Source organism: Teleopsis dalmanni, chromosome 2 (assembly GCF_002237135.1).
Source record: "Teleopsis dalmanni isolate 2A chromosome 2, ASM223713v2, whole genome shotgun sequence".
In the NCBI taxonomy this organism is placed as follows: Eukaryota; Metazoa; Arthropoda; class Insecta; order Diptera; family Diopsidae; genus Teleopsis; species Teleopsis dalmanni.
In genome coordinates, this window is record NC_051847.1 from 5,383,514 (window position 1) to 5,407,298 (window position 23,785).

The following is a 23,785-nucleotide window of genomic DNA, read 5'->3' on the forward strand; positions in this document are numbered from 1 at the left end:
TTAATTACCGATAAAATTTTATCTATCTTTCCCTTAACGTAAAATTGAATATTAAGAACTTGCAGAAGTCAAAGCTGCGGCGTCAACTATTTTTCTGCAATACATTCCACAGTCTTCTCTATTACCCAGTCCTAAATTCCCATTGTATTTAAATGCATCTGGGGCGCCCTCCTCTTTTTTACCCTGATAGATACCTCTATTAAAGTCTGCTCTTTCACGACACCAGTCCTTATTCTGCCAATATTCTTCCGTGACCCTAAATGCGACGCAAATGTCAGTGTCGTGAAGTTATGTGAGTTGGCGGGCCTTACTTTAAACTTGACAAATAGATGCAACATATATTACTAATATTTATTTCACTTTAAATTTAAATTGTGCGAAACGAATTTGTGTGAAACATAACCTCAATTTCATATTCAAGAGCACCACTTAAACGTTTCTGATTTGAGTTTGAGTGTGCAAACTCTCAATATTCTTGTCTACGCCCTTAACTCAAGTTATATCATAATGTTTAATGTGTATGATGTTTTGAGAAGGGACTTGGTGTTTCCGTAGTAAAATTTGACAAACCGAAATGACAATCTATATTAAGAAAATTATTTATTTATTCAATATTTACTTGTAAATGAATATATTACTATATATTATTAAAACATTTTAAAGCACAATTTATTTTAGTTCAATTACTGTGTTTCATATTTTTTTCAAAATATTACTATTCCATATCTTGATAATCCGATGAGTTGAAATATATAGACTTCTTTTCTTCCAAGAAGTGAAGAAAACTATGTATTTGTACCACCACTGCATCCGTTGATTCTTTATCCAATACCGTATATTCAAGCAGAGATCCTAATTTTGTAAAGAGGCGAAGTAAGTGAAACGAACCGTATATCTCAGATACTGGAACAGTGGGACTCTTCTGCGAAACTTTCTCAAATTGTGGTCGCTCACAATTATATAATAATTGTTCTGCAATTATTGTATTAAAGCAGTCCACTATATACTTTAATATTTCACTACTAGCGCGCTTTTTAACATTTTGTTTTAACTTATCATATTCATTTACCAAGCCCTGTACTGTCACCTTAGCCGGAATAGCAATCAATTTATGTTGCAGATTTATTGCAACCCAATCATCTGCAAGACACTGCTTTAGTTCATCAGGTATTATAATTTTAACCTTCACACCAGAGCGAATATATTCCTCAACACATGTAACAACTTTACTCTCTGTAACACTATCTTCTACAGTTTCAGGTATAGTGTTGGATAAAGCCGATTCAACATTTCTTTCTTTTTCCTCTTCTAAACCCTCTTCGTCACTCTGGTACCTCTTTTTCAATACCAACGTCATATAATTTTGTAACCGCGTCATATTTAAGATCATCTTTCTCAAATTCACTATTTACCAATCCACTTTCATTTTTAGCATTGCTACAACCGCGTGAAGTAGATGGTATGTCATCACCGAAAACATCACCATGTTCTTTTTTAGATGAAGCATTAATGTTACCAGATCTTTTCATTCCTTTTTGTTTCCCTGTTTATATTGGTTAAGATGTTGGTTAAGAAAGACGTTTCCTTTATATGATACTTACTCTTTTTCGTACCGCTTGTTAATGTTGCATAGTACTGCTCGCCTGCTTCTTTTTGCCGTTTAAGGTTGGCTTCATTGTATTTAAGAATACGATCTCCGTTGACCCATTCATCCCAACTGGAGTTCATTAACATATAAATGTTTGAAAATTTGAACGCAAATATACTCACTTCTTATTCCAATCGACGTAATGCACATAATATACATCTTGTCCAGCTCTATTTTTTGAACATTGCAAAACTTTCGCTTTGTATATCAAATTTCCGTGCTTGCACAAAACTGTTTCACCTAATTAATTATGTGATGTTTAAAAAATTTTTTTTTATAAATATATAGTCAACACTACCTTTATTGAACATGTTGGTAAAAATTCACTTTCTTTAACTTCAAAGTTACACAATACAAGATGTCGGTCTATCGACGTCTATCGGAATAATAACTTAAAAGCCATAAACCACAAGAAGTCAGTTTATCGACGCCTATCAAAATAATAACTGCAGGGTTGCATTTCAACGGTCTTGCAAAGCAAACACATTTCACACGTATTATGATTGTAATACCATTTTTATATATAAATCTTTAGCTATCGAACTTTGCTAAAGTAAATTTCTAAAAGCCAAACCTATTGTTATTGTTATGTTTTTATTTGTTAACGTTTTAAATCATTCTTATATATCCCTATTATATATTATATATCCTCTATTATATATTAAATGGAGCTTTATAAACAAATGCCACGTCAGGAATCAGAACCATATGTAATTTCGACATTTTTGTACCAAAAACACTTCGATAATAGGCTACTTTCAGTGAGGTATTAAGAGAAAATTTATTAAATGGAGCTAACTTACAATAAAAGTCGAACTTGGTTGTGTTTATTTTTGTATGAGAAAGTAAGCTTTAATAACTGGTTGTGAGTTCAAAGTTGACTACCTTCGTGATGTTAACATGGTACAATTAACCTATCATTATCTTACACATATATCGTAGAATAATATTTTTCCTATTTTGTAAAAATTATTATATTGTTCAAATATGTTCTACAGATAAATAAGTTCTTTGAATGACATTGTATAACAGTGTCTATGGCGTTGTATTCGCCATATATGTTAAGTCGGATTTAAGCCTCTACATCACCGTAATATGCACCATTTAAGAATTTAAAAATTCCAATATTCCGACTACGCAACATATGAAACAACCCTTCGGAAAGGGAAGCAGATGACTTGCATATTTATCCCTGTTCGAACAACGTAAAATGAACTTTATTCTTTATTCTTAGTTACCAATGGCCGTATGGTCATTGCCGTTCCAAAGTTACGAAATTTTATTTCCGGTAATTTCATATAATATCTAGTATCACAGGTCATTCTTCCATAGGTATGCTTTTTACTAGACTGGGTATTCCCAGTAGATATTTTTATAATGGTTGTCGTGATAGGTGTAAAGAGAATATTATTTATTCAAATATTTATTTTGCCACTGCCCAATTTTCATTTCATCTTTTAAGAATTAATGAAACTAAGTTGTGTTGAACAAATCAAACTTTGAGGTTTGTTACTTAAACCAAATAATTTATCAGAAGCTGCAAGATGTACCCATTGTGTCATGCAAAGGTTAAGCTTAAATGAGTCGGAATACTTGCTTGGTAGGGACTGCCCTTTTCTGACTTCCTAGTTTTCTTCCATTTTTTTAAACCTTATTTACCATAATTAAAAACTGTTTCTATGATGTTAATATAGGCTTTGGGTAAATTCTTCCAAACTACAAAATAATTTCAAAGATGAATCAAAGCATTGAAATAATTCTCGCTGTTATCGAATTAGAATATATTAAAAACAGATACGTCATTACTCTCAGTGCTACTAAAGTAAATTTAAAGTGTGTTCACACTGTCTCATTTATACACTGGGTCATTTATGTTAATGAATGAATGAGCTGATAGTACTTTTATATGAAATAAATAAACTTTACTTAATAATATATCACACAAAAAAATTAAATATGTATCTATCATATATTCAAGTAATAACAACAAAGATTTTATTACATACTTACTCTCTCAGTACGTTTGTTCATAGCTCAGCTGTTGTTTAGGTACATTTTACATGTAAAGTATATGACACATATTTCAAATTTTGGTAACTTCCCTTGTAGAAAATTTATTTTTAAAGGTTGCATTGATAATGAGCTCATTTATGTGAAAGCTCTTTGTATGACAAATCATCCTTATTAGTACTTCTAATGAACAAGGCCGTCTAAATGAGATAGTCTGAATGTGCTATTGCTCAATTATATGTTGCTAGCGAGTGTTTATTGGTCATTACAATCATAAACAATTACAACAGTATTTGAAGATTTATAACAACTATTCTTTGCTTATTTACTACAGTAGATCATTCAAAAATGTAACGAAGATTATTACCATAATGGCATCGATGCTTTATTGATGTCCTAAGCAGCTTTTGGGAGTATCCATGCCCGAAGAATCATAATGGCATCGATGCTTTATTGATGTCCTAAGCAGCTTTTGGAGGTATCGGTGCCTGTGTATACAATTAGTTGCATATATCTCTGTCGTACTACGCAGCAAGATCTTGATGTGAAACCGATTTATCAAACTTTATCACTATAGCGTTATATATTCCTGTATACCTATGTACAAATATCGGTAGAGGCAGTGTGTTATCATCTTCCTTATTAATAAGGAATAGTTTAGTTCGGTAAAAGATTTTTTTCGCTCGGAATTATAACTCTTATATTTAGTTTTGACCAGTAATAAAGAAATTATCCGGAAGATTAAATAAAAAGTCGCAAGTTGTATGTTTTAAATCAATTTTATGAACGAAATACTGATTTTATTCCTAAAAGTATGCAATATTTAGTGTAAACAAAAATGTACAGTGAAGGTAATAAATATTTTATAATAAGAAGCCAGAGCAAAAAACAATGCTGATTAAAACAGCACCAACCGCAGCTATGCTGTTGAAGCTTGACTATTTAAAAAACAAAAAAATAATATTAATTTCTATATTTATAACTTTTTTAATTAACACTAGAGGTATTTTCTATTTCTCTTCATTGGTATTTATAATTAACTTTAGATTATTTCATCAGTAATACGAGAATACTTCCATGCTGCGTTAGGAAATTCTTGCTGTTGTTATGAATATATTTCTAACAAATATTTAATAAAATAAAATACTGCATTTAATATAAAATATGATAAAATTGTATAAAAAAGAAGCTATATATGCAAGCAGGTATAAACCGAGTAGATTCTGACGCAATTCAAATAAAAAGTCGCATGCTATAGAAAAAATCACAACTTATTTATCGCAAGCTATAAATTACTTTTTGTGAAGAAAGACTTGAAACGGTAACGAACTCTTTGCATAACTTCATTAATTTCTGTTTGAATGCTATTTTCTCTGATAAAAGCAAATGAAGTTGCTACATTTTCTGTGTACAATTCCAAAGTGAGCTGTGAGAAATTACATCACGTTTAATATTGAAAAACGTTTCACACTTTATCTGAAAATAAGTTTCACCAAATGAAGCTCAACAAAGCAGAACAACAACAAGCTTCCTTTTATGTTGCGCTTGCTGAAGTTTGTTAACGCAAAGTCAATGTCAACACGAAACTAAAACGGAAACGGAAATTCTGGTTGGTGACAAAGAAATAGTAGAATCGCTGCTACTAGAAAAAATCGAGTGCCATACTAAGTAAATATGACAAATCCAAGAAATGTGCGCAGACCGCATAAAACTGCATAAGGGAAATGCACATTTTGGCACGCAATCGGGATAAATCTTGAGGAGTTGAAAATTATTGGCAGAAATAATGAAGTGCGGAGAAGAAATTGATAAAGAGAAGCATCATTCGGATTTGACACGTTTTACTTGATGTCAACAGTTGTTAACAAAAAACGCTAGCAAAAGTAAAATTTATTTATTCTCATTATTTAATAACAATTATATTATTTGCGATTATGAAACTATAATAAATATCTCTACTGTGCGTGTAGTTCAGTCAGTTTCTGCATCAAACTCCTCCAATAATATCCCTTCTACATCGTTTAGCGCCTCCTCCGCCAATCTCTCAAACTCAGCTGCTTTAGTAAAAAAGCTTGGATCCATTTGCGGTTGCGGTTTTGCTATTGCATTAAGTAGATCCTTTTGGTACAGTAAATTATTTGCCGTTATAAGGGAGCACAAAGTTGACTTGCAAATAAAAAACAATTTATTAATAAATTTTATACAAAATATAATTAATATTGAAATAATTAACAGGCACGTGACAAGGGGTGGCTTAAAAGGGTAAGCACCCACTAAAATGAATCGATGTACTATAATTACACATACTCACCTTCTTTATTGATGTATTATGACTATAAATAATAAGGAATTATTTACTTTTAAGTGGTCCTTAATTACCTGATCGAATTGCATCTTAGTAACATCACCGTTAGTGTTATCCATCTTGAATTTTATATTTTTTGTTCCAATGCTAATTGAAATATCCGAATTTTTAATTTAAATCATTTTAAATCCTTTTAATTCAATCTTGACATATAAATCTATTAAAATTCTTAAATATCAAACGATTTGCTCGTGTTGAAAGTATCTCAACGCTTGTATCTTTTAAAAGAAAAATTTATATCTGCATAAACTCAACTGCATATAAAAATTGCAACAAAACACATAATAAAATCTAGTACTGCATTTCTCGACGCTGTTTTCTGCACTTTTTACGCACCAACAATACCGAAAAGTATCCTTTTACAGTTCCTTGGAAATCCTTTTCACATATAGCAGCGTGAATGGAAATGTTGACTTTAGATACAAATCCTAACATGCAAACTGCAAATTTCATTACGTTTCAATACAATTTTGCATTTATATTTGTTTGTCATAGTGATGTTCTTCTTCTTCTTCTTTTTCTTTTTGTCGTTGTTGCTGTTTTTGTTGTTGTTGTTGTTTGTATCTTCAGTTGAATTTGTTAGTATTTTTATTGTCGTCTTAAGCTTAAGTGTGAGTGACAATCCGTACACAAACACATAAAAAACTAAATAAGTGATAAAGTGAAGGTGCGCTTTTATTGTGTAAACACGCAAAAGGCGAAGCTATTAGCATTATCCGCGGCAATGCTCACATTCAACGATATGGGCTTTACCAAGAGAGAGCCATGTAGTAGTAGCTATTTTTTTAATAAATATTATATAGATTTTGAGCGAAAACTAATTGATGCGTTTATATGCATGAACTTCTTCTACAGATTTGAATATTCTTTATAGGTAGACCAATGACTCGTTTCTGGTTACACCTCAGTTTTCTACTGTAATCACCCTTTTCTTATTGTCTGCCATTTTTTTCGTTTATTTTTAATTTTTTTTTTACGGTTTTGTTCTTCTTTTTCAATTTAGCAAAAACTGAAAATTTTTGTTTCGAAAAAACATAACAGAATTCCTATATATAATTAAAAGCTGCTTATTAAGTCTCGTAAAAACTTCAAGTCCTCTCTTCTATTCTTTCCTTTTGAAAGTGAACTAGTAAACAAATAAATAAGGTAACTTTAAAGTCTGAGGTAACAGTCTTTTTAAGATAGTGCTCATGTGGATTTCAATCTATTCATATGTTTAATATCACTGTTCCAGACGAAATTTCCTCGACTATATTTTTACAACCATAAAATAAAGTACAATTCTTTCACTAAATCCTATATCAGTACTTGATTTAATGATAACTATTAGAACAGAAAATTGGTATGTGTTGTATATATCTATCTTAACATTTAAGCTTTAAGACTATAATTTTTGTGTGTCTTTCAAGAAAGAAAGCTAATGAATGACACTCAAAAATGAAAAATGAAAGTGCACTTTTGAATGACACGCAACCAACATGTTGGTGTGCTCACCAAAATTTTGATGAGCACATCATTCAGACTCTCGCCAACATGTTGTGAATGATAGTCTGTCAACCAAAAACTTTGATTCGTCATTCAAGAGCATATTTTTGCACACTTACAGTGAGCGAAACACACCTACAGCGTGCGTAAACACCCTTACTCTTCAAAAATTTTGCTTGAATGACAACACGCTAGCATAAATTTGAACAAGAGACAGCGCAACTTGAATGGCATTTAAAAATGATAGTCTACACCGCGCTTTAGTGTTTTTTGTTCGCAATGACATCTTTCAAATGTAATTTTCCAATTGATTATTTATTATTCACACTGACAGACTTTATTTTAGAGACTTTCATTCATTCATTCATTTCAGTCATTTAAATACAATCACAAAAGTACAATCAAAGTAAAGGCAAAAATAAAGGGAAAAAATCGCCAAAACGACAAGAAGTAAACAACGATTTGGTACATGACAGGAATTTAATATATTCGCAAATTCATCGCAAGCTTTTAAGCGTCTTTCAATTGCATACCAAACAAATTTCAAGGAAGATAAGAAACAGTAGACGGAAGTAGACTTCAGATTTGCATTTGAAATCATGTGTGTATGTACGTGTGTATGTGTGTCTGTTTGAGGGTGTGACAAGTGTAGATAAGAACAATTAAACTTAGAATTTAATACGAAGTACATATATATACTGATAAATTTAATTTTTATTTTTAAATGTTTAATACATAAATAATATTTAAACATAAATAGTGCCACACTATATTTTTTGTACACCTAAAAATATGCTATGAAAAATGTTGAAGTGCGCTGCACAACAAACGTCGCCACATGCATTAATTACGTATTGTTTGAGGCAAACAATGTAAAATTAACAAAACAAATAAATAAACAAACAGGGAAAATATAATTTTTGTCAACAATTCACTATTTTCCCATGGAAAAACTCAACAAAATGAACACATAAAAAGTGTCATAATTCATTTAAAATACTTTTTGTTAGCTGCCGCCTGCCACTTGCCGCTTACCGCTTGCCGCTGCCGCTGCCGCTTGCAGTTCGGACGTCATTTTGATTTCATACGAAGAGCATTTATAGCATTTATAGCATTTTTTTAAGCGAACTACTATAGTACTATGTACTACTCGTATTTTACTTTTTATTGTTGTTTTGAACTTTTTATTAATATTTGGGATTCATATTTTTGTATGCTATTATCTCATTTCAGCTGCAGTACGCCTCAAAGTATGCATTTGGGTATCGGATTCGTGACTTTCATACCGGGAACGATTTTGGCCACAAACAGAATCGTGATTTGGACGGAGTAACACGCGGTCAATATCACATTTTATTGCCGGACGGACGCATTCAAAATGTCATTTATCATGCGGACGATACGGGATTTCATGCGGATGTCAGCTTCGAAAGTGGTCACTGAATTGCGGCCAAATAAGTTGAGATGCTACTGCAGGAACACCAGCACCAACAATCGCAGATGCTACCCCGTTGTGGCTGTTGCTGCTGCTGCTGCTGCTGTTGCAGCTGCATTATTGCTTATTTGCATTTTTCTGAATTTTTGTTGATTTAAATTTTGTTTCAATTATATTTCATAAAATTAATTGGCATTAAAAACAGAACAGAAAAACTGAGCTGGAGAAAATCCCTGCATGGTTATAAGTTTTCAAATTTCATTGCTTAATTTTAAATCATCAGCTCGGTTTTATTTTGCGCTCATTTGTATTTTAATTTTTTTTTTTAATTTTTATTTTTAATTTTGTATTTATTTGCATGTTAATTTATGCAAATTCGACATTCTGTCATATTCGAATTTTTCCTTTTTATTTTTTTTTCATTGAATTCATAAATTTTATTAAATTATATACCTTTTGGAAAATATTTTACTTCATTTTCTCTATTTTCTTTGTAAATTATTAAATTCTTCATGTGAAATAAAAATTTATATATTATAATATTTTTAAATAAAATATAATTAAGTTATTATAGGTCAAATGCATTTAGTTAGTCGAAGTGAAAGTATCATGTGCAATATTTTTTCTATTTTAAAAATTTTTCGCTTTAATTTTAAGCAATTAAATGCAAAAACATTAAACAATAAAAAATAAATTTAATATATTTTTAAAAATAAATTTATATTTTTCATGGGTTCCATACATTTCTTCTTTCTTTTGTGTATAATGTTTAAATTGTTGAAAATTATATCCAGAATCAGCACTCAATAAAAACAATAAATTATAAACAAACCACAGCAGCCAATAGGTTAATATATAAGTTTTGCACAGGCAAGTCAATAGTGAAATGGCATTTATCATCGGATAGCGGATAGCACCTTATCAAGGGAAGAATCTAATGCTAATGAACGAAAGAGCTATTGATACCTTTTTTACAACTCCTATATAAGGTCCTTTTATCCCTGATAGGTTACATGGTGGTGATTAGAGTTTTCTTAGTGAAACTATATATGTCCAAATCCCTAATGGCAGTTACTTAAACAAAAATTGGAACTATTAAGAAAGCAATTGCTTGGTTTGTAGTGGGTATAGTTAATATTATTATAATTATAATAATTATAATTTAACCGCCTTAAACATTGATTATCCGTAACACCGCGTGGTTGTTATTGCATCGATGCAGTTAACCATTTCATTGTTGATCTCTTAAATTGTGATATCTACTTGAGATACTCCATAGAGATAGAATGTCCTCTTCAACGACGTATTACTCATTCGGCAGTCAGATCGAGAGTGAGTTTATTGATTAATTCATTTATATACATTCTCTTATTCTACATACATAGCAAAATAATTATAAATAATTCAACACAAGATGTTGGCAGATTGGCTTTATATTCCAAGGTGCCTCACTACTGCTACCCAGTACCTACGTAACACACATAACTGGATCGCCATTGAAAAGTAACTTATAGTTCCTAAAATGATTCGAAATAGTTCTGAAACCTGGGGCCTATTAGATTAAACAATGGGTCACTATATCTATGTGGAATCCTATAATCACTGTGACAACCTAACCTATCTTCGCTATTTATAAGGCAGATATACCATGTCAGCAGTTGTTACAGCCCTTTATCGTATAGTATATATTAAAAACTAACTTGACTTTTTATCTATCTTTTTGTTAATAAAGTAATATTACGAACAATATTACGAACGAACAATATTACGAATCGAAGAAGAGATATTGAATATTAATATGGTATAATAAATATTAATATTTATTAGTAGCAAAATAATAATATTGCGTATGATTCATAGCAAAATTAAGTAATAAATCAGAAAAAAATAAAAAATAATATATTTACAATTTTCATGAATATTTTATTTAAATTTTTTTTCATTAAAATAAAAGTCACATAAAAAAGATTTAATTGCACAACTCTGTTGGAAAATACTTAAAGGAAAGTTGTATTTCCGAAAGGACAACCGGCACTGAAACCAATTAAACAAGCATTAAAAATAATGACCTGAGATATTTTAAAATCATAAAAACAATTACGAAGCATCTCCGCAGAGCAAATTGAAGCATTTTCAGTTAATTGCAGTTTTTACCTTAAAATCGCTTCGAGATGAAAAAACGGAATTTGCATGAGCGCACGTACATGTCAAAGTATCTAACGACTACTAATTTACACTCAAATGAATTTATTTATGAATTAATGAATTAATGAAATCAATAAAGTATCTGCGACGAAAAAACCGTTTATTCGCACTGAGAAATGCGGACGTGAACGGTTGCAATAAACAAAATTAATTGCTAAAAAACAGAAACTCGCATCTGAATAGCCGCAGATACGAAACTCTGTATTAACAAACATTTTTACGATCAGTTTAGACAAATTATTGATTTGGTCAGCAGATGAGTTCGCACAGCTTCCATAAAACTTTTCGATTACTTACTTATGTCTACGATCGCATAAATCGGACTTGCTAATGAGTCTTTAAACGATTTACTCTCGGTTAGCCTGCATGCGACGATCACATATGAAACGCTATCAAATGACGATGACAGATGAAATATAGACGGATGTAGTTATTTGAAAATGCCCGCCACTCTGCGTGAGTCCACGAAGATTTTACTTACGTAGAAATTTATAACATCCATCAACTAATAAATAAATATAAATTAATGCAAAAAGTAGAGTTAAGTAGAGTTAAGATATCTGAATTTATTGACAGAAGACAGGAAATAGAGATGATAAATATGATTCATAATAAAATGAGAATTATAAAAAATTTAAGGTTATACCATTCTACGGATGTGGAGGAAACAGTCACAGCTTATCAACGCGACTAAGAGAAGATTCAAAATCTTTGGAACTTCTTTTCCAACTAATATTTATAAGTACGAACATAGCCATATTTATAGACTTGTTAGGTTGGGAGAAGTCCAGCCCCATTAGCGCACAAGACTGCCACTCTACTAAACCTGACCTATGTAAAGTTTAAATTATCGCAACTAGCTGATAGTTTACAATTCTAAAAACACATTTCATCTATTGTCACCTTTTAGGAATCCCAATAAAGTTCATAGCGTTTATGAAGCAGCTGTCTTGTAACAGATTAAGATTAGTAATGAACATTAAGTTGCTCTATTGCTCAACTGACCCAAAGTGATTCGATAAGAGCTTATTGTATGCAATCAAGCCAACAGCAACAAAGTTGTTACTATTTAGCCGCTATTTAAATAAAAATAAATGGAAGTTACATACGATGTGCAAAATATTCCGATGCACCTAGTATCCAGGATCTAGTGTGGAGATTATTTTCCTAGGGTAATTGCAATTCTATCAGCCCTCTCATGTAACCCATGCAGAAGAAGTACGCATTTTATTACATACTTATTGTACAACTTGCGGAAACTTGGAAGAAGAAGAGAGAGTCAAACACTGTCTCTATGACTGTCCAGGTTTGACTAACGAAAGCAGTAGATTATTAGGAAAGCACTTTCTTGATAGTCTGTCAGTTTACAGATCGGTAAGAAAAAAAGATTTATTGAACATTATAAACTGAATTGTGTGGATCAGTCACTGTAAACAACAAATCAACCAATAAAATATAAAATAAATATAAAAAGTTATTGTCAATATGTGTAGAAAGGCAGGGCTATAATGCATAACGTGCGAAGCAATGTTTATCGACAAGCAAAAATAAAAGCAATAGAAGTATCGGTTGCAAATTTCAATTTCGTTTAGAAGATGTAAAGTTTGATTTGATCTTTTGATAGATTTCTGTGCTCTCCGCTGGAAGATAGTTTCATTGTCTGTTAGTCTGAAACTATAACTACGTTAATAGTGCAATATCTCTGCGTAATGATCACATCAACCGAGAGTGTGTAACACATGAGACTTCATGTCAGCGGAACTAATTTGAAAATAAAAAAATAGATTCAAAAATTCATTTAAAATAATTAATGTGAATATTTCGAAGCTGCACAATTAAAAGCATGAAAAGCAGTGCACCTTCGACTGCCGCGATAAATAAATCGCATAAATACGCCGCGCATCTGCCTATAGGCATGCGTAGCAGCGCATATCTCACATCTCGCATCGCTCATCGCGTTGCGTTTCATGTTACAAATTTATTATTTAATTTTAATTTTTATAATTGAATTTTTTGTATCTGTAATTGGTTATTAATTTTTATTGTCGATTACACTTGTTTTGTTAAGCGTCCGAATACACGAAGGAATTGAAATCAACACAAAAAAATTCACCAAAATTTTGCTTGCCTATTAGATATTTTAAAAGGCAGACGCAAGGAGACCTAGAGACGGAGGTGATGTGTAGATGTGTAGATGTGTAGATATATAGACAGAAAGATAGAAAGATAGATTTGGCAGATACTCTATCTTCAACACATTCGATTACGGCGTTATTGACCTTTATTTTTTGTGCTTATTAATTGTACTAAGGCAGCTTTTGAAGCGATTTTGCTATTTTAATCGCTTTCATGCGAGTGCATAGACCAAAGTAATAAAAATAATAACAGTTTGAGGTTTTTGCAATAAATGGAAATGTAAACAATAGTAATTAATACTTGAAACAAGCAAATTATTGAAGTTCACTTTGCTGGCAATTAAATTTATTTGCTACACACATGCCTCACATAATGAAACGATGAAACGAAGCAATTTTTTATTGTTTTTTGTTAAATATTCGATTTTATAACTTTTTTATAGATAATTCCATGTACTCGTAGCAACTCATGTCTTCAACGCTCATATATCAAATATCTGTGACGTCTCAGGTCAATCATAAATATTTTATCTTTCAGCTTTCAGCTGTTTTATTTCATAATTATAATATTATCTTATTAATGTTTTTATTAATCATTAATTATTAATTAATTATGAATTCTTTTTTTTTTTCTCATTAATATGCCAAGCCCAGTTCAAACTCAAGTAGCAATGCCAATCAAAACGTGCTAACATCAGAAACATATGTGTGAATTACTATTTTTAAGATTTAAGGGAAAGATACTTTAACAAATTGCAGCCTTAATTAGTGATCAAATAATATGGCAGAGGACATAATTTGGGATTCCTAAATACCGTGGTGTGATGTCGAAAAGTTTTAACTGATTAATGAATAGACCAAGGCTTTCCAATGTTAACTTATTTGATTGAATCGAATGTCTTTAGAAAACCAAAACAAAAACGTAAATACTAAACCCATATATAAATTCATTCAAACGATTTCAAAAGATTAAATGGATATTATAGTTGGATAATCTAATTTTCAAATAAGCTCAATGAGTTTAGTAGTGCTAAAAACTATTATAAAACTACTTGGAACTTATAATCTAATATATTCATAATATATTCCCACCTGATTTGTGCGGCGCCGTCTTAACATTTTAGAGCTTTTCGTTTTTGAGGATCTTGGCGAACTTTAAGACCTCCCTTTAGATAGGATCATAAGCTGTGCCAAAGGTTCTAGATAGTTTTAGCCCTTGGGTTTTTAATAATACGGTAGCACAATGGGCCTCTAAGTCTAAGTAGATCCCCCTGGGATCGCCGGTGCATCCTAACCTAACCTGGTATATTCATTCTAAATTGCAATCACAATTACTTAAATAACCTTAGCTCATAAAAATGTTTTTAAGATTTTACTTCAAAGAACCAAACACATAATGCTTCCCAGACACATAATAAAGTGATATTCAATCAGATTGCAGTGTGGTTGATATAAGAAAACAGAATCACAAACTCATTAACATCATGCTAAAAACACTTACTATATTAGAATATATATATCATAATGTGCTACAAAAAAATCTAATAATGATATATGTAGACAGAAAAAACAACCTCTTTGTGTAGACCTTTTGTTGTGAAGTAGTTATCTTCACTACTGTCGTTATTGGGTAAATAAATATTGTGAGTTTAATCGCACAGTTTTTCCTTAATAAGAAGTATTTTATTACTAAAAAAATATTATATAAAATTATTGAAAACAGTTGTCAAGAATAAAAGTCAGTCTTAAAGTATATTTCATAGCATTCAAAACACAAGAACGTGGGTGCAGACATAGACGATTATGGTGTTTAGTAATAAAAGTGCAGTATATCAGACATAACGTCATATCTCGGTTAAAATATATCAAGGTAAATCTATAACACAAATTGCGTATCATAATATTAGAGTATCCAATAATACTAAACATTCAACAAAGCCAAACTTCACTTCCTCGTTGTTTATTTTAATAATGGTATAACATATATTAAATCCGAACTTTTTTTAATAAATATTTTGTAGTTTATTTTTTAAGATACGGACGAGTAGTTTCCAGTACCAGTAAAACTGAAGATGCCTTTCAGTCATGTAAACCAAACAACATCTTCCAATAACCCATATAACATATTCGGTATAGAAAATTTATTAACCAATGTAAGTAAGAACATCTCTTACCTTTTCAGAAAATATTGATGAATTTTTATTTAATATTTCAGATACCGCATCGCCAAGATAATAACAAGATAAGTACCAAATGCAAATCAGATAAATATGGTAGCGATGGTGAATCAGTTGAGGATGAAGACGAAATTGAGAATGAGACTTCTATTGATTGGTTCACACAGGCAGCAAAAGATGATGAGAAACTTGTCAGCAATACAAATTTATTAAATTATATATGCAATAATGAGCCAAAATCAGAGGGACCTACGGAAACTACAATCCCGGCAACAGAAAGCGTAGCTGCACGTCGCTCGATTGGAAGAAGTGCATTACTAAGACTCGAGAGAAGACTGTGGCAATCACTGCAAGAATATAATAATAGTGATGCACCATCGAATGAGTCCAACGCACACCATGAAAGTTCCATTTTTGGAGACGAAATAGAACTAAATTTTTCTGATGATAGTGAATCAAGCGAAGGCTTCTAAGCTAATTTAGGTAGTTGTTTGCAATAAAATAATGTAGCATATCGCTATAAATTTTTTTATTAAATTATTTTAAATGAACTCAGATCTTTATAAAACTTCAAATAAAATCGGTTATAAAAAACAAAACCCTATAATATTTTATATTACTATATTTATAATAAAATATGAAAGTCCTTTATCCATAACTAATAAATCCATGAGTTAAAACAGTTGTTTTAATCAATCAAATTAATTAATTCAAGTTAATTTAATTATAATCAAAATAATTATGAACAAGCAGTGGTTTGAAGGTTTTTAAATATCAGATAACCGTTGAATAAAAGAAGTTATGATTTCAACAGATCAAGTGACTGAAGTAGTAGAGTCTGTTCCATAAGCTACTCGTAGTAAAACTCAAGTAAAATACAAGTAATGCACAAACTGCATCTGAGAGCATCGAAAATTTGAATTTATGTATACGCAGTGTTACTCAAAGTTACTACGAGAGGCTCGTGGTACAAACCTAATATTATTTATTTATAGCGCATTAGATATAAATAATAATTTGATGGAAATTAATTTGATACTGTGACAAAATATACTTAAGTTAATTTTAAGGATACTTAAACCAGTTTAAATAAAATAAAAAGTCAAATACCTTAAAGACACACTAACATTAAATGTTAGTAATTATTTAGTTTTTATACATTTAACAAGTTCCCTTGTCATATTTATTTGCACTAATAACCGCATTTTCACAATTAACTCGCTAGAAGTGAAGCAATTACTGAAAGTGAAGCAATTACTGAAAAATATCTGAAATAATTTAATCGAAATAGCATTCAAATATAGCCGCAACTGATACAAGTAAAAACTAATTGATAAAAACAATAAAATAGAATATGACTCCGAATCACATTGGAAATAAAAATATTATCATTTCGATAAACGCTAAAGCACAACAGCATAAGAACACAAACAACACAAGTCAAATACGATCATCAAATACTTCGCACTCAGAAAAACGCAATTGCTTCATATTTGTATAAAGTGATATTAGATTTTCCCTGCTCTTTCGACGAAAACCAAAATTCATTTGGTTCTTACTTTTACCCTATTTTGCAGCTGATTGCCTACAGCACAACTAATTCAGTCTTCGTTTCTGGTCACAATAAACACGTGACAGAGGTAAGATCTATTGTGAATGATAGCGAACTACAACAATCTACTACTACAAAATATTGTCAAGCTTGTTTTTTGACCTGTCAAAACTCTTTTCAGCAAAGGACGCGCTAGAAAGTGGGTGTATGCTGATTTCCTAACATGCAGCCCTTCAGATTTACACGTGAACTTCCATTGGACAGCTCTAGTGATACAACCGACAGCGTAAGTGTGCAATTATATGAATATAGTATAAATTATTTATGTGTGATTTCAAATGAGAGCGCAATTCATTATGAAACATACAATGATAGCGATATTTCTTAGAATATTCTGAATAAAATTATATTTACAGCAGTTGCAAGAGCTTCAAATATGTCACGACCATGATAAATATGGCAGCGATGGTGAATCAGTCGCTGATGATGATGATGAGTTTCTTGACGACAATGATTACGATTGGTTTAAAAAGGCAGCAGAAGAAGACGAAAAACTCGTAAGTAATCCAAAACTGCTTGACTACATTTGTAACAACGACAAAAAGGAAAAGGAAGTAAAGAAAACTAACAGTTTCGATCACGAAGGCACAGGGGTAGGGCAAGCCTATCGCTCTCACATAAGAAACTTATTGTTTCCAGAAAATCCAAGTTTTTTGGACTTCATTTTAGGTGAAATCCCTGAAGAAACATCAACGACTTCTTCGATTATTGATACTTCTGATAATGTTTCGGATGATTCTGAAACAAGTGCTAATTCTTAAACTTCCCATTACAAAATTTTGTATAAAATGTTTTTAAAGAACTGTAATCTTCAATCAGAAAATTGTTACGAAAACGAACAATAAAAACCACTATGACTTGAATTATATCTTTTAATGTGTTCAGGTTTTAGATAAATAGATAAATTAAGTTGATGGATCAGCAAAACTAAGGCCTACTCATACCTGGAGAAGACAAACCAACACGGAAATGTCACACATGCGGAAAGGCTGGGGAGAATTGAATCTATTGGCCACCAATCGTACCGAGTGGAAGTTATTTGTTACGGCCCTTTGAGGAGCATAGGAGTTAAAGGATTAAACTAAGGCCACAAATACTAATATTTGTTACCGGTATCATAATAGCAAAATAGTTACATATAGTCTGTAGATTTATTTGCTTTATGAAAAATGATTATTAACAAAAGGGTTCACCGTATCAATACACCTTATAATAATAGATACTATCTTTCCATCAGAATAAATGGATGAAGTGCAAAAGATTATATAAACTGTAGCTTTATATGTAATACATTTTTAGTGACCATCTTAACATGCTAAATATTATATTGTATATAATAAAGCTAGTGTCTTAAAATACTAACCACTCAAACTAAAAGATACTTATGCTAAAAAACACTTTAAATGATATTTGGAAAGGTATTCAAATAGTTTTAAAATACAGAAGTCAATTCGTATTCAAGAACTCACAAACTTAAGTGCAGTTAATTTTTAGCTAGAAATGAGTGCAATTTAGCTACAATATCTATAGTCCTCAACTAAATACAATAGTTTTTCTGCTGAAGGCAAATTCCTTTTTTCCATGCACATCATGCCTATGAAGTTAGTTCTTTAAATCCTGCTAAAGAAGCTTACCACTTAAACATGTACTTTGATTAAATTCTAGCCCTATGTGTGAAGTGGTTCTTAGCATATACATTTATGATAGAATAAATCGCAACGCATTACAACACCGAATTAAGGCATCTAAGGGTATTACTACCTACATTAAGGGTATTACAATGGGCAATAGTTGTCTCCGAATGATAGCACCTTTTAACTCTGAACTTAGTACGTACAGAATACTTATCAATCTTATTGCAATTAAGAATTGCCATTGTTATTAATTGGATCGCGATTACATCTATAGTTTCATCTGGTTTACAAGTGATTTTTTGTAATCATCATCTTAACACTAACTAACTATTACTTACGGCTAAAATACTGTGCCGAGAATGAAACTTAAATAAAAAATATATTATCTATCAGATACTTTGTCAAAAAAATTATTGCCAGCATGCGTTACAGAAATAGATAAAATAGTAAAAAGATAAAATCTCATTTAAGTTTGGCAATAAGTTTTGAAATCTTTTTCTTCACAGTGCAATTTTTACCCTCTGAAATGCAGGAAACGTTCCAAATTCTGCAGAAGTTTTAAAAAAGTTTGCCACAGACAAACGAGCACTTCTCAAAGATGGGCGTTTAGTATCATTAATTTTACTTAAAATAAACTAATTAGACTTTTTTAAATTTTTATTATCTAAAGCAAAGAAAAAACTTAATAGAAACTTAAATCAAAATAATTAATATAAGTTATTTACACATTGTGTGGTATATAAACGTTAAGGAATGAGCATTTAAATGACTAAATTTAAACGGTTTTTCTTAAGGGAACTGAATTCGATATAGAGAAATAAAATACTGAGGCCTTAACCGAGAATAAATTGATTAAAATACAATTAAACCAATTATAAGAAATTAGTTCATATCTCATAAACACAACGCTGACACGTATCTGCAGAACCATTGTTGAAAATAATAATGTGGTTCAACTATATTTCTGACTACATATCCTTAAAATAATTGTTATTATAATGTTTACTTTAATATCAGTCACATTTGACTTCACAATGATACTTCGAAAGACTATTTACACCAACATGTTTTAACCACTTTTCTGTATATATGTACATATATTGATAGTCGTATCAAGAAATATATATTATCAATTTTGAAATATAATACACATGATAAAAAAAGAAACAATAAAAACTACAAGAAAAGATTTGGTTATAAAATATACTGGCATCATTTTCATCCACACTCTCAGAATGGTCGTACTTGCATTTCAATTTAATTTAAATTTTGAAAAATTTTTTAATTGCACCAACTTTTTTCCTATGTTTACGAATGACAAAGTATCTCTTTTTAGATACTTCCACCTCGAGTACATGTTCTATATCTTCCGCCCGTTTTGGATTAACTGTGTGTACTGATTCAATAGGCAGTTTTGGTTTAACTATCTGTTCCTGTTCTAATTCGACTGACTCTTCTGATACAACCGACTGTTCCGATTCGATGTCCGTTACAGTATTCTCATCACTTGCGTAAAGATCCTCAGATAACTCATCTTCTGTTTCATTTTCTTCCATTACACTCAAACTATATAAAGGAATGCCGACAATCGCACGAATCTTATTCAACTCTTCGATATTGTTTTCTAAATGCAAAGGCATTGAATTTAATGAAACTTCATCATTAAATATGATTGCGGCCTCTTCTTCAAAGTGTTTCTTGTTGTTAGTGTATTCTAGGGAATGCATATTTTTGGATTGTAAAAACGACAAATTAATTTATTTTCTATACTCACGTTTAAAAATCTCCTTGAATTGTTGATTAGCGCAACGTATAAGTAAGTTAAACTCACGAGACCTTTAAGAGAAAGTGAGAAACTTTAGGATAAGAATTTGAAAAAATTTAAATTATGTACCTAAGTTGTTTCGATACAGCACCCCTGGATGTGGAAGGTAATTCTTCAGATAGTTCACGTGCTTTTTGTTGTCGTACTTTATTACCTTTGGTAGTTACTCCCTTAGATGGCTTTCTCTTTAAATGAAAAACATAAATTTGTTTTATATGTTGTTAATATAATATAATAAATATATAAAATTGTTATGTATATACATTACATATTTAATATATAGTATAATATTAAATATGTATGTAACTTTTTTATTATTATGTTCAAGCTAGTTGAGTCAGTGCACTTAAGCACTTTTATTCTCTATTAACAGCGAGGTTTCTTCATAACCGCTCTCTACGACTTGACTGGATTATTGTTTAGCTTTTAATTGACAAATTCTTTCACAAATTGCTTAACCATAGATTTTAGTTCATTGAAATGAAAATATTTTTACCAAACTAACCTTTTGGCGTTTCGTACGGATACCAAATTTATTTAACTTCATTTTTCGAAATATTGTGTTCCAAAGTAAATGTACGACATAAGTCTGAAATTTATTCTGTTCGTTTTTGAAATTAAAAATGATAATTTATTTTAGATTTTTACGATATAAACATTTTTATATATATCACAGTCTAGTATGTTATTTTTAAAAAAAACGATCTATATAAATATAATCAAAAGATTTTATGTTAAATATATAAATATGCTCTAATAAATACCAATGCTTACTGCATCATTTTGTTTACTAGTAATAAATTATGAGGTTAAACTGAAAATTCATCCTTTACAGATTTAAATTACTCAGTAGTACGATTAAATGGATTGGATTCATTCAACGTAGAATTAAATAATAGACAAGTTTGGACTCCATCGAAAACTGTTTGACCACACAGGCATATGCTATTTAGTCATAAGGTGAACCACAATTATTAATATAGGAAATACATGATTTTAAAAGATTTTTATTTACTTAAAGTTTTATTTACATTTAAAAATATTTTTTAATTAATAAAATATGTCAAACCACTATCAGTACTTAATTCGAATGCAACTGATAAGAAGTAGGCAGTTTAATTTCATTTCCTCCAGTATATAAACCATTAAAATTTGAAATTAATTCATAGTTTCTAAAAGCACCAGAAATGGCAGTGTTAGTACTTACCTTACTTTTATCCGCATTTGTGATAAATACTATTGCGGCAGTAGCTCCAGCAGAGGTGGTTCCTTCCATTGAAGGCAGAAAATCTTTTAACCAACGAGAGAAGCAGATCACTAAAGATGCTGGCACTTTAGCAGATGCTTTCAATAGCGGTGCATATGTGGCTATCAAACAGGAGCATATAACTGATGTCTACAATACATTGAAAAGTCGTTATAATACTGCCACATTACAGGATGTACTAGACATAGCCGTTCCGAAAATTACGAAATTTGATCAAATCCATACTCTTGCCCAAATTATACACCGCACTGGAAACAAAGACGACAGTTTTTTACTAGAGCGTATGGCAGCAGTGCAATTGTCCCTCTATTGGCGTCAAAAGAAATACAATCCCACTAATGATAAGTATATAACCGTGGTTAGAAAGAATTTCCAGCAGATAAAATCCTGGGGTTATACAAATAAAAACATGAAAATTAGTGTAGAAAAGGCAATCAATGATTTGGCAAAACTATAATTCACAACAATTAATCAAAAAGGATTAACAAAGGATTTTATTCGGCTACATTGAAATATTTTAAGCTCATTTTAATATTTTTATTTTAATTTCGTTAAAAATGTTTAAAAAATAAATAAATTTTGAACTTATAACTGTTATTTATTTAAACAATTTAATAATATAATTCATAATTAGATTTTCAATTTAAATACCTAAAGTTGAGTTTAAATTAAATGCCTTTCTGGAATTAAAAAAATTAAATCGTTTAATGTTGGACTAATCTAGCTGGTTATAAACCATACATACTCTTATTAGTCTCTTGCGATTCCCGATGAAACAGGACTACGCAGTCTTTAAAGTTTTATTCTAGAGACATCGCAACTTCGTATATTGTAGAACCTCAAGCACTTCAAATGTGTTCATGAAAATGCAGAACACTGTTACGGCCTAATTATTTAATTATATATCATCTTCCTGGTTTTCGCATTCAGATTTTCATTTTTGAATAGCGGTTGAGGGTGATGAAGAATTTTGGCACAGCCAATTCTTTTCAGTTGAACATGTTTAATATATGTGAATCGTGTATCCACCGTGATGCCTAGATATTTAATACTATCCTCCCAGTTTATTACCATATCTCCTACTCTCAATCTCGACGGGTTCTGTCTCCTCTTACACGTAATGAACAGAGCTTTAGTTTTTTATTATTGTATTTCATTTTCCATTTCTGGAAATACTGCAGAATGAGGTTTATATGCTCTTGAATTGAGTTGGTTATGTTGAGAGTACATGGGATATCGGTCGTATAAATGTTGTGGAGAGTGGCGATCGCTGAGGAACCCTTGCTTCTATAGTTCCAACTGACGAGGGAGCGCTGTTGATTTTCGATGATCTTCGTTAGCTCGCCAGGAATACATAGATGAGACATTTTTACTATCAGGTCATCATGCCAAACTCTGTCAAAGCTTTAGAGATATCAAAACTGATCATTCCAGTCTACTCTCTTCTACTGAGGGCTGTTTGGATCATCTGGGTCGTTCTAGCCAAGGAAGCTCCATGGACAGGTCATTCCTAAAGCCAAATTGCTAATGATATATATATGATTCAAATTAAATTTGATTAAATTGCAATTTTATTATAGAATTACATAGCACAAGTAAATTATAAAAAATTAATATTCTTCTGAAAGTATGTGATCCACTAAATATGCTGTTTATGGTAATTCTTCAATCTGAACACCTTTTTTGTTGCAATCATATATAAATTTAGTTACTTCGATATTGAACTGCTTAAAACTTTACTATCAAGTTTTATGGAAATAATTTTTTGTATGAGAAATGTCTAGAAAAAATCCGTAGTATTAAAAAAATTTGTATAACCTACAACTACGCAACCATTACTAGGGTCTAGACGCAGCCCTCTATAGTCAATCAATCAATACGAGTTTGCTGTTGAAAAAAATTCAGTTTGATAAGAAATTGCTTTTCCAAATATAAATATCTTTACTAATCGCGATGTTGAAAGCAGTGCTTCACTCAACCTTATCTT

General features: G+C 30.9%; 4 protein-coding genes across 5 annotated transcripts; 2 read left to right on the forward strand and 2 right to left on the reverse strand.

Annotated features, from left to right (window-relative positions):
- Positions 1-1,240: 1,240 nt before the first annotated feature.
- Positions 1,241-2,033, reverse strand: LOC119681755 (nuA4 complex subunit EAF3 homolog). Its single transcript, XM_038095027.1, has 4 exons — positions 1,947-2,033; positions 1,771-1,888; positions 1,602-1,717; positions 1,241-1,543 (listed from the first exon to the last, which is right to left on the reverse strand). Exons 1-4 carry the CDS (start codon positions 1,957-1,959, stop codon positions 1,323-1,325), a joined length of 468 nt encoding a protein of 155 aa, XP_037950955.1. The 5' UTR covers positions 1,960-2,033; the 3' UTR covers positions 1,241-1,322.
- A 13,046-nt stretch (positions 2,034-15,079) lies between these two features.
- LOC119676250 lies at positions 15,080-15,938 on the forward strand. The gene is made up of 3 exons (XM_038087486.1): positions 15,080-15,153; positions 15,305-15,436; positions 15,499-15,938. Exons 2-3 carry the CDS (start codon positions 15,356-15,358, stop codon positions 15,931-15,933), a joined length of 516 nt encoding a protein of 171 aa, XP_037943414.1. The 5' UTR covers positions 15,080-15,153; positions 15,305-15,355; the 3' UTR covers positions 15,934-15,938.
- Positions 15,939-17,169: 1,231 nt separating this feature from the next.
- On the forward strand, positions 17,170-17,935 carry LOC119684546. Of its 2 annotated transcripts, none has more exons than XM_038098604.1 (2): positions 17,170-17,298; positions 17,429-17,935. In XM_038098604.1, the coding sequence occupies exons 1-2, from the start codon at positions 17,236-17,238 to the stop codon at positions 17,831-17,833; spliced, it is 468 nt and encodes a 155-aa protein (XP_037954532.1). In that variant the 5' UTR covers positions 17,170-17,235; the 3' UTR covers positions 17,834-17,935. The 2 variants fall into 2 exon arrangements, with proteins under 2 accessions (XP_037954532.1, XP_037954533.1); XM_038098605.1 differs by having other exon boundaries at positions 17,432-17,935.
- Positions 17,936-19,810: 1,875 nt separating this feature from the next.
- On the reverse strand, positions 19,811-21,183 carry LOC119682386. Its single transcript, XM_038095816.1, has 4 exons — positions 21,037-21,183; positions 20,601-20,716; positions 20,481-20,542; positions 19,811-20,420 (listed from the first exon to the last, which is right to left on the reverse strand). The coding sequence occupies exons 1-4, from the start codon at positions 21,076-21,078 to the stop codon at positions 19,969-19,971; spliced, it is 672 nt and encodes a 223-aa protein (XP_037951744.1). The 5' UTR covers positions 21,079-21,183; the 3' UTR covers positions 19,811-19,968.
- Between the last annotated feature and the right edge of the window lie 2,602 nt (positions 21,184-23,785).